The sequence below is a fragment of the Setaria italica genome, chromosome IV (genome assembly GCF_000263155.2).
Source record: "Setaria italica strain Yugu1 chromosome IV, Setaria_italica_v2.0, whole genome shotgun sequence".
NCBI lineage: Eukaryota > Viridiplantae > Streptophyta > Magnoliopsida > Poales > Poaceae > Setaria > Setaria italica.
This window is the reverse complement of record NC_028453.1, coordinates 4,172,604-4,186,505: the sequence shown is the minus strand read 5'-3', so window position 1 is coordinate 4,186,505 and position 13,902 is coordinate 4,172,604. Positions and strand designations below refer to the sequence as shown.

Sequence of the window (13,902 nt, the reverse complement as noted above, 5' to 3'; positions counted from 1 at the left end):
GGCAACACTAGCACACTCCTCTACATCATCATGGTCTCCACCTGAAGCCCGTCGCTACGAGCTGCGTACAACTCCTGCAGGACGCAAGCACAACGAGGCAAGCATCAGTTCCATCTCATTTGTGCACATTGTGATAAATTTTGATTCCTATCTTGCGTGTTGTCATTGCTAGTGCTTGTGTGGCATACAAACGTTGTAGTTAGGAAGGCACAGAATTCAAACTTGCACACAGATGGATTCTTGCATAGAACACATATCTAGGGTTTGTGAATCTCCTTTTCTAGTGTGTTTGAAGCTGTTATATCTTGCTGAAAAGTCTTATAACAACATGTGGAATAACCTATATTCATCGATCTAAAATCTAACAGGTCAACCTTAAGGTTGTAGTTGTTTTCGTAGAAATCCGGAAAAATCTGAAGATTTTTCCGGAAATTTCCGAAATTTTTTCCCGGACGTGTTTGATATCCTTATTTTACGTGTAAAATTTTCAGATTCGACTATTCACCCCCCTCTAGTCGACATCCTAGATCCTTTTAGGGGCCGGCGGGTGGGAGGATTTTGTTTTTTTAATTTTTTAATACCCTTTGGTACCAGTTATTTCAACCGATACTAGAGGTCCTCTCTAGTACCGGAATTGCCAATACCGGTTGGACAACCGGTACTAAATGGTACTAAAGGGGGGTTACCAACCGGTACATGTGGAATCCCCAGTAGTGAGATATACAGTATATCTAGATGTATAACAACATCTATGAATCCAGGAAACCTAAAACAACCTACAATTTGGAACAGACGGAGTAGAAGTCAAGAGAAGCGTCGTGAGGTCTGAGGTTGAGGATGTCCTAGCTATAGTTAACAATAAAATACATATATATTAAGTATAAGCTCACGGTAATGTCCATATAACTATAGTCGATATATTAAACAAATAACACAAGCACCACAATAATAAAACACGAACAAATACATATAACGGTACCAAATCAATACAAGTTGCTATGGTTATAGCTACGAAATTATAATTCACTCCCAATTACTAGTAGGAGTGGTGCTTGTAAATATATTGTCTTCAACAATAATCTAGATTGCCATGCATCTTATAAGGCTACTGGACCATATGTGACACCTAGAAAATGTCCATATTCATCATTAGGTCATCAAGGAAATCGCCCAGATGATCACCAGCCAAAGCCTCTTGCAAGCCCCCATCCCCCTCCGTCATAGGAGCCACATAAGAACTAGTAGTCCCCATCTGTTGGTCACCAGCCCCGGCGGCCGCCTGGTTGCTGGTTCCAGCATGGCTGGCATGGTTAAGGATGGGCGACCTGACTTGGGCCACATTGTTCATGGTGGCGTGCTGACCACTAGCACCATAGGGGCTAGGTGTGGCGTAGGCGCCTTTGGTGAAGGTGAGCCCTTCCCAGCTGGAAGTGTTGTTCTGCACTGAGGGCTCAGCATCGTAGAGGCCAACGTCGTTGATGCTATAGCGTTGCCTACGGGCAGCATTCTTCAGCCTCTTGAAGTACTTCTGGGCATGGCTAGAGACTTGCATCGGTGTCCTTGTGGTAACGAAGTACTTAGAGATGCTCTTCCAGTTGCCACGGCCGTACACTTGTAGACCGCGAAGGAACAACCTGAAATGAGATAGGGTTTGGGATGAACCAATGAGGTAGGAATTTAGATCTCCTTGATATGCTCAAAAGCAGTTAAAACAACACTAGATATATGTGCTTCATGATAATCAATACTCCACTAAGCTATGCTATTGTTTGTATGGCTATTTCTTTTTTTCCTTTTCACTCTTTGAGCAGTCACTTCTTGCTTCCACTAACACTTCTCCGCCATTTTTGGCACTTCAATTGCCGCTAGGTCTGCTCCCTCTACCTCTCCCTTGGTAACCTATCATCTTCAAGCTGCCCTACTGCCATCGTATCCGCTCATGCATATTCTCAAGTGCATGTAGTCTACTGTACCATGCCTTGTAGCGCCCCCACTATTGCTCACCTTCTCTGCAAACCTCTTTATAAGCCCAATAGCATCAATTCTAAAAAAATCCCAAACGCTAACCCTGTTCCCTAGCGATATATGTAATAATTCAAAATAAATGCATGCCAACCATTTCCAAAAAAATGCAAAATAAATAAAATGATCACAGATTGTGTATGTAAAGAATATAAAGATATCTAGAAAATTAATAACCTGTGCTCCGCCTTGGTCCAAAACCTGGTGTGCAGCCTTGCCATCCGAGGAGTGGGCTGCCTACGTGGCACCTCCCTTGCCACCCTTAAGGCCCCTATATCCATTGTTGGATAGCCAAGCAACATGTCCATGTTGTCCATGGGTGGATCTTCCACCTGAATTTCAAAGTTGTTGCTCACAAGGTCCCCGCTCGCTGCCACAGAGTGCTGGACGGAGCCATCACCGGTGCCACTTTGCATCATCTGTACCACCAAATCAACATACAAGCTGATTGCTTGATGCTTCTCCTTCATCGGAAACATTGCCTGGATCTCATTAACAATGTTGTCATGCTTTTTGTTCATGTCATCAGCGTAACTGTTGTTGGCATTGTACCTAGCGATGAGTGATTTCACCATGTTGATCTCAGAGGCACTCCACTCTCCGTTGGACTTGGTAGAGTCCATGGGGGGTGAGTGTTGTATCCTACAACAATTGCTACTGGTTACTATGAACTATGAAGAGGGCTCTCGGGATGCAAAGAATGACAAGCACAAAGGTGGTATTTATAGATCATGGGCGAATCTTTTGACCCATGTTTCAATTAATTGGAAAACCGACTTTGATATCGAGTCAAATAGTGATTGCTTAATAGTAGGTCAAAGATATCAAGTCATACTGAATCATGATTTTTAAAAATATATTTTTAATGTACACTAGTCGCATGGTCACACAAGCACACAGGATGGCATGATACCGGTGCTCGGTTTTTTTTGGCTACTATTAGTTGACTTCATCTTCAGGAAGTTTCATAACTCTAGTGCTTCACTGTATGCAACTCTAGATATCTCTCTTGATTCCACTCTCTAACATAATTGATTGTCTTAGTCCGTACTTCCATATTAATGATCATGAACTGTTTATATATTTTTCTCGTGATTTGCATGGCATTAAATATATATACTTTTTGCATGATGTACATACTTTGGATCTTTTAAGGTACTCCCGAATCAAATACACATTATGTGCACCATGCATAGGCTAGGATTAAAAGATGGGACCTCTTACCTCATAGGGGTAATAGGTCACAAAAAATACATTACCAAGTAGATTATAATGCTTGTTTGTTTAGTAATTAAGCTTAAAGGTGGTAATAAGTTTGAAGTGCTCCTTTCTTTCAAATATGGAAGAATTTATAGTAGAGATATTTACACTCTAATGGACTAGCTACATACATGCATGTCCAAACATGACATGTTCATGAGAAATGCAAAGTGATGTACGAGATATATATACAAATGTTAGAAATGCAAAGGTGATGTACATGTACCTGATATACATTTTTCTCATACATGGAAAGAAGAAGAAAAAATGTGACCTCCTTTTTTATGGCACCCATCACTTGCGACGTGGTACAAGGAATCATTGTGACTTGTGAGAGGGAGAGGATGAATTGGGAAGTTAGGACTATTGGGCTCCGAAGCTAAAATTTCCACCAAACTAAAACTTTCACAAGATAAGCCTACAATATTTCTATATAGTTGTCCTCTGAACTTACCTAGTGTGACTATATCTAAGAGGCTTGCAACCTAGTTTCAAGTGCTAGAGGACTACTCTACAAAAGTAAACACTTAAGCACAAGAAGTAACTATGCAAACATAAATGCAATAAGTAAAGAAAATCATCAACTCAGTTAAAAAAACTATCCAATGGTATCGATGGTCACCAAGACTACCCCTATTTCACCTTTGGAGCACCCGTTAAGTTCCTTGCCGACAAGAGTCTCGGTTATTGTTAGCACCAGTTATATATGCCACCATTCTTGTACTTATGCTACCATTAATGTGCCGTCGTAAGTGCACAGTGTTTTTTAGCCCTTCCCTCATAGTATTTTGTGGTTTGAATTAAATCAACAGAGGTGAAAACAAAAAGGTTACTATGAAAGAAGATGATGCGCCTCCTTGGCTATGTCACAAGAAGGCTAAGGATAAGAGTGCCAAGCATGCACACAAAAGATCGTTCACTCCAAAGGCTGGACATGAGGTTTGCACCATGTGGCGCCACGCAATATGAAGCCAAGGGATTGTTAGCTAGGGCCTGCCTATTCTAATACAACCCTCTGGCAAGGATATGTCACTTTTTTATATGCTACACATGTATGCATCTCTAAATCAGTTCCCTCCTCGTGGCAGTCCTAAGTTTCACATCCACGTACTTAAGGTATGTTTGGTTGGGTTGTGAGCTGTGAAAAAAACTGTTGTAGGCTATGAAAAACATTGCTGTAGGCTATGAAAAAGTCGCTGTGAGCTGTGAAAAAGTTGAAAGCCGTTTGGTTGAAACAACCATGAAACTGTAGGTTTGGTAAGAAACGTTTGTAATACGCCTGGAGTCCTTTATAAAGAAATGGAGGAGGCCTTTATAAACAAATGAATTTTATGTTTTCCTACCATTTATAATATGATTTCGCATAAAATAAAAAATATATTGATTAAATCAACAATTTCTCTTTCTTTTCTATTATATTTGTATCCCTTCTTTTTTCTCCGTTATCCTTTCACGGCTTTGACTCCATTCTTCTCTGCCTTGACTCATTTGCTGTCCACTCGAGAGTCCTTCCAGCCCCAGCTAGGCCACGTAACCGCCTGCTCTGGCACTTGCTGCGCTGAGCCATCCTGCTCTACCTCCTTGCCATGCGCTGCGGCCTGCCGCTGCCCGGACGCTGCAGCAGCTCGGAGCTCGGAGCCTCGGACGCGCTGCCCCCCAACCGCACGAGGATTCGTGAGCCCCTCCGGTTTCCACTCGCGGTGCCAGATCCTAGCCCCAGCCGGCACCGTGGCTGGCTTCCTCCCACGCCGCTGCATCCTGGTCCCAACCGGCGCCTTTCTCCCGCGCCGCTGCATCCTAGTCCCAACCGGCGCTGCAGCATCCTGCCCCCGGTCGGCACCATCTCCACTCACCCATCTTCTTCCTCTGTTCTTTCCCGTCTTCCCCTTCGTGAAAACAAACAATCACTCTTGGGTGAAATTCGTCATCCATGTTGAATCTCAACTCAATCACTTGCAATCAAAGCTCCGTTGATGTCTTGCGAATCCATTTGAGTACTCAAATTTACAAATCCATGGACGGACAAACCAAATCAAGACCGCCCACGGGGGAGCTCGCACGGCCGCCGAGGGAGCAGGCGCGACCGCCCGCCGAGGGATCAGGTGCGGTTGCCCGCGGGGAGCTCGCGCGGCCGCCCCTATTGGGAGCTCGCGCCTCCATCCCTGCGCGGGAGGAGGAGAGAGGAGGGCGGAGAGGGCTGCTGCGTCTGACCCTAGTGCGCCGCCGGAGAGCGTGCGGATGTTGTGGTGCTCTGATGTTCGAGGGGAAGATGACGGGAAAGAATGAAGTGGGTAATTTTGACAATGTTGGAAGAGTGCTTTTCATTTTTTAAGCAAAAGCAAGTTTGGAAGTTAAATCAAAGGCACCCTTATCACTGCTCCAGATCACGTACTACTCCTTGGATGGCGACTACACCAACTTCCACCTTCTAGCGTTTTTAGGCCCTGTTTAGTTGCCCAACTTTGGACCTCCCAACTTTGCATTTACTGTTCAGCCGAAATTTGCAACTGTGCCAAATTCTGCATGTCCAAAATTTGGGCTCTACAAACTTTGCAATTCACTGTTTAGCATCATTAATACCACCAATTATGCATGGTTACATGGCCCATGCATGTTGTCATGCAAAAATGCATGAACAACTCTAATGTCTACACAATTTATTGCATTTTTAAAAACAAAACATCAAGGAAAATATTCTCAAGTGCACCGCAAATTATTACAGATTCACAACACCAAAAATTGTTACAAATCCTCACAAAGTACATAAACAATTACATGTCCTCAATCACAAATTATTCAAGACCTAGCAAACAAATGTTTAGCAAGCATGTCTCGGAATGCATTCATGCTTGCCATGTCCGCACTCTCTGGCGCAGGCACTATTTCCGGCTGATCCTGAGTGCCTTCAACAGGCACATAGTTTATGTTGTTGTCCACTATACCAAAGTGACTATCAAATTCACCATTAATCCTAATGAAGTTGTGCAACGACATGCATGCACATATAATACGTGTCTGTGTTTCTGGTGGATAGGCCGGGATGTCCAACAATATGCGCCACTTCATTTTCAACACTCCAAACGCCCTTTCGATCACATTTCTAAGAGATGAATGTGCAAAGTTGAATATCTCCTTCATACCTTGTGGTTCGGGCGCATTTTGAAAGTCTTGGATGTGATACTTGGTCTGCCGGTAAGGAGCCAGGAAGCCTGTGCGGTTTGCATACCCCGAGTCTACCAAGTAGTATTTCTCTACACCAGCAGTAAGTACCTATAAGTTTACAATGCTTCAATCAGAAAACAGTAATGACCTAGTTTTGTTGTGTGTACCTCTAGGTGGCTTTGGGAAGTGGTCTCTGTAAGTTGTGATTGCATCGTCAAACACTCTCATGTCATGCACCGAACCAGGCCACCCAGCAAGGACAAAAGTAAAGACCATATCCAAGTCACAAGCGGCCATGATATTCTGGGTTGTCTTGCCCTTCCTACAGATGTGCTGCATAAACTTTTCACTTGGCACAACCACAGGAATGTGAGTGCCATCTATTGCTCCTATGCAACCCTTGAATTCAGGGTAGAACCGATTGTTTTGCAGCCTGGGATGCATTGTTCTAAAGTCTGGGTTCCGAGGTTTAATGATATCGGCAGATAGGTCTACCATACAATTGAGGACTTTGTAAAATAGGCTATGCACAGTGGCTAGTGATCTCTCAAATCTGTACTCTGCTTGCTTAACTGATTGTGGTGCCCCACATATCCAAAGGAACATTACAAGAGCCTCAATCATGCTAGATTTGTTTGATGCTGTGAGTCCATACTCAGATGTCAACAAATCATGCAGCCTATGAAACATGTGTGGGGTCATCCTAAACATGGTGTAGCAGGATGATTCATTGGTAAGCTTGTTAAGTACCCATTGCTCCTCAGTCAATGCTGGATTCCTATACGGTTCTCTATTGCAATACTTGTCCAGATGAATAGCATCGCCATACGTACCATAGATAAATGGTGCTTCATCATCGTCTTCTACCACCAATTTCCAGAATAGTTCCCACCACTCGTCCAGCACGTCCTCCTCTTCCACTGGAGCTTCAACTTGTGCACCAAAATGAGGTTCAACATCCTGCCCATTGCAAAAAAACACAGAAACGGTTAGTACAATTCATTTGGTAGCCACAGTACTAAAGCCTGCTACCTCCATTGAAACATCCATTGTTCTCACACAGAGGCAATCAGTTTAACAAATAATAAGTAACGTAACTAAATTCAACAACCATGCTTGTAATTTAGCACTTACTGCCATAGTTCATCACATGTTCATCATCACAACATAAATAATAACCAACACAACTTAATTCAACTACATGTCATGACAAGCACACACAAAAGACATCGGGTCTGGTTTTAGACCGTAGCGGCATATTGCTTGATCATGGACAGCCTTGCTTTAACAGGTGTGCACAGGAAGATATTGCGTAGGTCATCATTGATGCAGATCTTGACCACACCATTCCAGAGTTGTCCTTCCATCAGGTGCACTCCAAGCTCTGTCGCTGAATCTGTAACTAGTTTCTGTTCTTGTTTCCTAGCATCCCGTCGTTGGTGCTTCTTCTCCTTCAGATCTTCAACCTCCTTGATCTTATCCTCCAACGCCCTTTCGATCACTGATGTCCTATGATCATAACTGGAGTTGAACCTTGTCATGTTGTTGTTCATGTTCCGAACAGCTGCGCCCTTGTTCTTCTTGCTGGGGCTTGTTGCTGTGCTGCGGATGCTGCTGGAGCTCCTCTTGCTCTGAAGCGTCCCCACATAAGTAGAGACTAAATGCGATACAAATATCAGTCCCAGGAGGCTGATAACACATTTATTCGACAGATAATTCAGTTACCGTACAACTCCCGAGGGAGTGGGCGTGAAAGCCACGCAGCGATAAACAGTAAATAAATAACGGCAGCTAACCAAGCGACTGCCAAAAGACAGCACTCGGGACTACACGGCAGCAGCAGCATCTTGGGCAGGTCAACACCACAGGCAGCGTCGGGTGCGGACACAACCTCTACTCGAGGTCCTCGGCGACGAAATTGGGGTCTTCCTCTGTAGCAATGAAGCAAGGGTGAGTACTAACGTACTCCACAAGTCCAACCCCATCCACGGAGGGGATACAAGCAAGTTTATGCACGAGTATAACAAGGATAGGCTAGAGCTTATTTGCAGAAAAGCTAAATTTTAACACATGCAGGGGGTTGTTTTGAAAGGGTTTTTGTAAAGCTTTCCTCTAGTGCCCAGGACATTGAGTGGGGTTGATCCTACACAAAGGATCCAAGCTTTTATCGCTATCGGACTCCCCGTCCGTCATAGCGCACGACACAACTGACGGACTCTTATGAAATTCCACACACACACACACACATGACATTCTTGCCCAAACACTAGTTATGTGACCAAGCCGTAACTCGTCCAATACCGTGGACACGGCTACCCGGATAGGTTTTAACTCTGCAGAGGGTGTACACTTTTCCCACAAGTAGGGTACCGTAGCACGATCACCTTGGTGATGGTACGGATCCTAACCAAGCCATTACCCACCTTAGCTATGACTGGCCAGTTCTCGCGGAAACACCCAAGGGGTTCACGGCTCGTCCATGAGACCGCAACCGGGACCTAAGTCACCAAGATCTTACTCCTTTTCCATGGGTTCCCGTTGCTCACCAGCACCCCTGAGGACTAACAGTCCAGCTAGTGGGTTTTATGCTAAGCCGTTGCCCATACAACGGTCGAGTGGTTGCACGATAGTGGAATTAGGCAAGATGACACATCAACTCGGTCCTTAATCATGACAAGATGGATATCTCCCGACATTGCTCAACCACCAAGGTACGAGCACAACAACAGGGTATCCCATACCAGGAACACCCATCCATCCCGTCTACACATCCTCTCTTCCCGAACCCAAAAGCCATTTCTCTTACTTGGACACACACACACATTTATTTTCCGAATACACCATTGTAATAATGTTTGCAGTTGAGTAACGAATTCCTAAGCGTTCTAGCAGTGGTTATCATCTAAACAGAGCGAGTCATATTTAGAGATAAGCATAGGACAACAAGGGATGTTCATAACAATCAAGGGGTGGCTATCCAACCATGTCTTGCAATAAAATAATATGCATTTTGTAAAACAGGCCAATAGGTTGTGTTTGAAAAACTAGGTATTCAGTATGCATCAAAGGGTGAGATTGGACTTGCCGTCTTCAAAGCCTTCCGGGAGTTCCGGCTCGCGGTACTGGTCCTCGGGCTCGGGCTCGCGGTCAAACTCCTCCTCGGGCTCCTCCTCGGGCAATCCGCGATCTACGGCACACACAAACAGGCACACGAATAAATAAAAGAGGAAACGATTTTTAACCGTGAGCTCCGAACAGGAAACGCGAACGGAAAATAGGTGGAAGGATTATTTTTGGGAAATTTGGATATAGATCGGCGAAAGTATGCTGGAGGATGACGTGGTAAAATTTGGGGTTAATTGGAGGAAGTTTGGCGCATGAAATGACGGGTTAAACACGAATTAGGGGCTTAAACGGGGGTTTAGGGCTGATTTATAATAAACCAGGGACCTATTTGTAATTTCTTTCGGAGGTGGAGGGGCCTATGTGTAATTTGGGGAAACTTGGGGGTCGGATCTAAAATCAAAGGTAATTTTCTTCTTCTTCTCCAGGAACTTGGAGAGAGAGAGGGAGGAAGAGAAGTGGCCGGCGGCCGGCCGGCCGGGCGTCGCCGGCGGCGAGCCGGGGGCGGCGGGTGGTGGAGGAAGAGGAGGGCGCCCCGTTTTGCCCCTCACCTTGGGGAGGAGTGGACCGGGCGCCGGTCTTCGGGCGAAGGAAGGCGGCGGCGGCGGCTCACGGCAGCGGCGGTGGCGCACGGCGGCGGCGGCGGCTCACGGCAGCGGCGGTGGCGCACGGCGGCGGCGGCGGCTTGTAGTGGGTGCGGTGGTGGTGCTGGTGGGTGGGGAAGTTGGCCGGGTGCCGGGCCTTTTATAGGCCGGCGAGGGGGGAGGTGGCCGGCGTGGAGTGGGGCTGGCGATGGCGTGCGGCGGTGGCGGGCGGCGCCGGGGAATCAGTAGGGGCCGGCGGTGGCGTGCTTCAACGGGTGGCGGGCGGCGCCGGGAATTGGTAGGGGCCGGACGTTGGTGTGCTCCAGCGGGTGGCCGGGGCGAGCGGCCACTCCGGCGCTGGCGTCGCGCGGCGCCTGCTGGGGCCGGGCGGCCGGAGCTGGCGGCCACGCGCCGGGCGCGGGCGCGGCAGGGCCCGGGCGCCGGTACGGCCGGCGGCCGGAGGAGTTAAGGCCGGGGAGGGGGGCCCGGTCAAGGGAGTGGAACCGGCCAGAGGGAGTGGCGCCAGTAACCAGGAAGAAGAAGGAGAGAGGAAAGAGAAGAAGGAAGGAAGGAGAAAGAAGGAGAAGGAAGAAAGGAAAAGAAAAGGGGAAAAAGGAGAAAGAGAAAGAGAGGGACCGGCGGTGATTTCGGCACGCGGTCGGAGCACGCGCACGGCGGTCAGATGATGGTGCGCGGCGAGATTTACGGCACAGATAAAAGGGATAGGTGGGGGTCGGTATGGTACTGGGACGGCGAAATTGCCGGGGAGATTTCCGATTTCCGGGAGCTCGGCGGTCAAAGATTTTAAAAGACGGTTTTTAACGGGTGAGTTTAATTAGTGATTTCTGCGGGCGTTACATGCTCCTACTGCTGACTAGGGTCGCACAGCTCTGAGGGGTGCCATAGTCAGCATCTGCATCTTCTTCTTCGCCGCTACTGATAAAGTTTATCTGGCGGCTGACCCTACAAACAAAGGAGGTATCTTCAGTCACTGCAACTCCACAGAACATGCGGTCCAGTTCGTCAATGTATTCTGGCATCCCATCCTTCAGATCATACTAGTCTTGCTTCCCCTGCATTGCAAATAACACCACACATAAAGTCAGAAGGTAGTAGAGAAAGAAAACGAGTATAGAAGGAGGTGTTCAAAGATCATGAACCTTGGAATGGTCCACCCACCACTTATCACTAGCAACCACAGAGCCATCTGGTCTGTGCCCCAAGCCTGTGCACTTCGTCCGAAGATCTTCAATGAACTGCCAAAGCAATTTCAACTGCCTGTACTTATAACCAAACTTCTCACTGTTACGGAACTTGCCAGTTGCAGCTAGAAACTTATCCTGCACATCTTTCCAGCCCCACTTGCTCATGTTGCCATTCTTGCAGTTATCCAAATCAATTTGTTGGTAGTAAAACTCACAAAAAACCTGAGTATCCTCTTTGGTCCACTTGGCCCTGGTTGGCTCATTCTGTGCACAATTTAATTGAACAAGCAATGCATGAACGAGTATTGACAGTAAGCATGACCAACCGAAACAAATCATGCACACCAGGGAATAATGTAAGCATACACAAGGCCAGATCTTGGATGTAAATATGTGCAGCGAAATGTACCGGATTGTTGTCGGCGTCCAGTGCTTGAGCCGCGCCGCGACGACGGGAACCGCGCACCCTGGATGTAGGTCGCCGCTAACGAGGCAAGGGAGCCGCGGCCTGACCACCGCTGCCGGAAGGCTCTCGGACGGGAGGGCCGCCCCGGCTGCTGCCGCCTCCTCCCGCTTGGTCAGCGGAGCGAAGGATCCCTTTGTAGTCGTTGATGTGCGGCCAACCGGAGTTTGCATTGAGGTTGAAGCCGAACATACCCAGCTGGCTTGGGGTGGGCAAGGTGGACGACGAGTTATGATGCGGCACAGAGGTGTTGGGGTTGTACGCACCGTATCCTGAGCCCGGCGGCGCTAGGGAGAACAAGTTCCTTGTGCGGTGGCCATCGTCGTAGTCGGGGACGTTACCAAAGTCGAACCCCGAAGCATTGCCGGATCCGCCGGCGTTGAAGCTCACGGGGTTGCCGAATCCGCCGGCGTTGAAGCCCGCGGGGTTGCCGGATCCACCGACATTGAACTCCGCGCCGTTCCCTTCGCCGTTGAAGTCGTCCATCGCCGCCGACGGGGTCAACCATGGTGGATCCGGTACCGTCCACGGTGGATTGGACCGACTAGGTCCTAGATCTGGTGGTGGAAAGCTCGATTCGAGTGGAGGCGGCAAGAGGAGCGGCGGGGGAGAGGGAGAGCGGCCCAGGGGGACAGAGAGCGATAGGGGAGAGAGAGAGAGGCGGGGGAGAGGGGCGGGGGAGACGGATAGGGGCGGGGGAGAGGGAGAGTGGCGGGAGAGAGGGCGAGCGGCGCAGGGGGGAGAGAGAGCGCCGTGGGGAGAGGGTGAGCAGTGCAGGGGGAGAGAGAGCGGCGGGGGAGAGGGCGAGCGGCACAGAGGGAGAGAGAGCGGTGGTGGAGAGGGGTGGGGGAGAAGGAGAGCGGCGGGAGAGAGGGTGAGCGGCGCAGGGGAGGGAGAGCGGCGCAGGGGGAGATGGAGAGCGACTGCGGGCGGTGCTAGGATTTGGAGTGCGGCCGGTGCTGTGGCGTTGGAATGGATAAGATGGGGTCGGCGGGGGCCGAATTCGGGACATCCAAAAGGTCGAATTTAGACCAAAGTTTGCCAGCCCGTTTAGTTCCAAAGTGCAAAAAGGTGGCCCAAATACAGTACAAAGCCAATTTTGGCCCTCAACTAAACAAGGCCCTGATAGGGTTGCTTTCATTACCTCTAGCCACTAGTTCCTTAAACTACTAGCAAGTTAAACTACCCATTCTATCGGAAAGAAGCAACGTACTATGATCACTTGATGGCTTTCCGCTAGCAATCTAATCACAACAACTAGGATTACCGCTTGGTGTCTAGCCCTAGGGGGTGTTTGGATACCAAGGGCTAAACTTTAGCCCTGTCACATTGGATGTTCGGATGCTAATTAGGAGCATTAAACATGAGCTAATTACAAAACTAATAGCAGAACCCCTAGGCTAAATCACGAGACGAATCTATTAAGCCTAATTAATCCATCATTAGCGAATGGTTACTCTAGCACCACATTGTCAAATCATGGACTAATTAGACTTAATAGATTCGTTTCGCGATTTAACCTAGAGGTTGTGCAATTAGTTTTGTAATTAGACTACATTTAATACTCCTAATTAGTATCCAAACATCCGATGTGACAGGGGCTTTTAGCCCCTGTCTCCCAAACACCCCTTACGATGGAGCGCAACATACAACACATAGCATAAATAAATAACACCAGAAATCAGTAAAAAGATTATGTACTTTCCCATCTAAGGGTTATACCTGAAGAATATCAAGATGATAGTTTCGGATGATGTCACATAGTGGGAGTTTGAACTTTTGAAGGCCAAAGAAAGAATTAAGAACTTTAGAGCAACTTCAAAAGTTTCCCAAAAAATTCTTCCCAAAACGATGTATTGGGAGTTATGCTAAAATGTTCTTTCCCAAAAATATGTCACACTCACAGCAGAATGTCAATAACTACCTCTAATATTTACCACATCATCGTAATTGGGCCTACCTTGAGAAAAAAAAACCCTCTACCTCTAGAACAAAGCTCCATCGCTTCTTCAAGCTGAGCTCGCGCGGCTAAATCCGTCGTATTCCGGCGGCTCGGTTCGATTCCTCGGACTAGCAGCTTCCC

General features: G+C 47.6%; 1 protein-coding gene across 1 annotated transcript; it reads right to left on the bottom strand.

Moving 5' to 3' along the window:
• Positions 1-1,126: 1,126 nt before the first annotated feature.
• On the bottom strand, positions 1,127-2,645 carry LOC101759880. The gene is made up of 2 exons (XM_004966632.1): positions 2,200-2,645; positions 1,127-1,634 (listed from the first exon to the last, which is right to left on the bottom strand). The coding sequence occupies exons 1-2, from the start codon at positions 2,643-2,645 to the stop codon at positions 1,127-1,129; spliced, it is 954 nt and encodes a 317-aa protein (XP_004966689.1).
• Between the last annotated feature and the right edge of the window lie 11,257 nt (positions 2,646-13,902).

Excerpts from the sequence above, each read along its gene's own strand:
- LOC101759880 (XM_004966632.1), bottom strand. The coding sequence starts at position 2,645 with ATGGACTCTACCAAGTCCAACGGAGAGTGGAGTGCCTCTGAGATCAAC. Across the intron at positions 1,635-2,199 it reads TGGACCAAGGCGGAGCACAG|GTTGTTCCTTCGCGGTCTAC; the intron begins GTTATTAATTTT and ends ATCTCATTTCAG.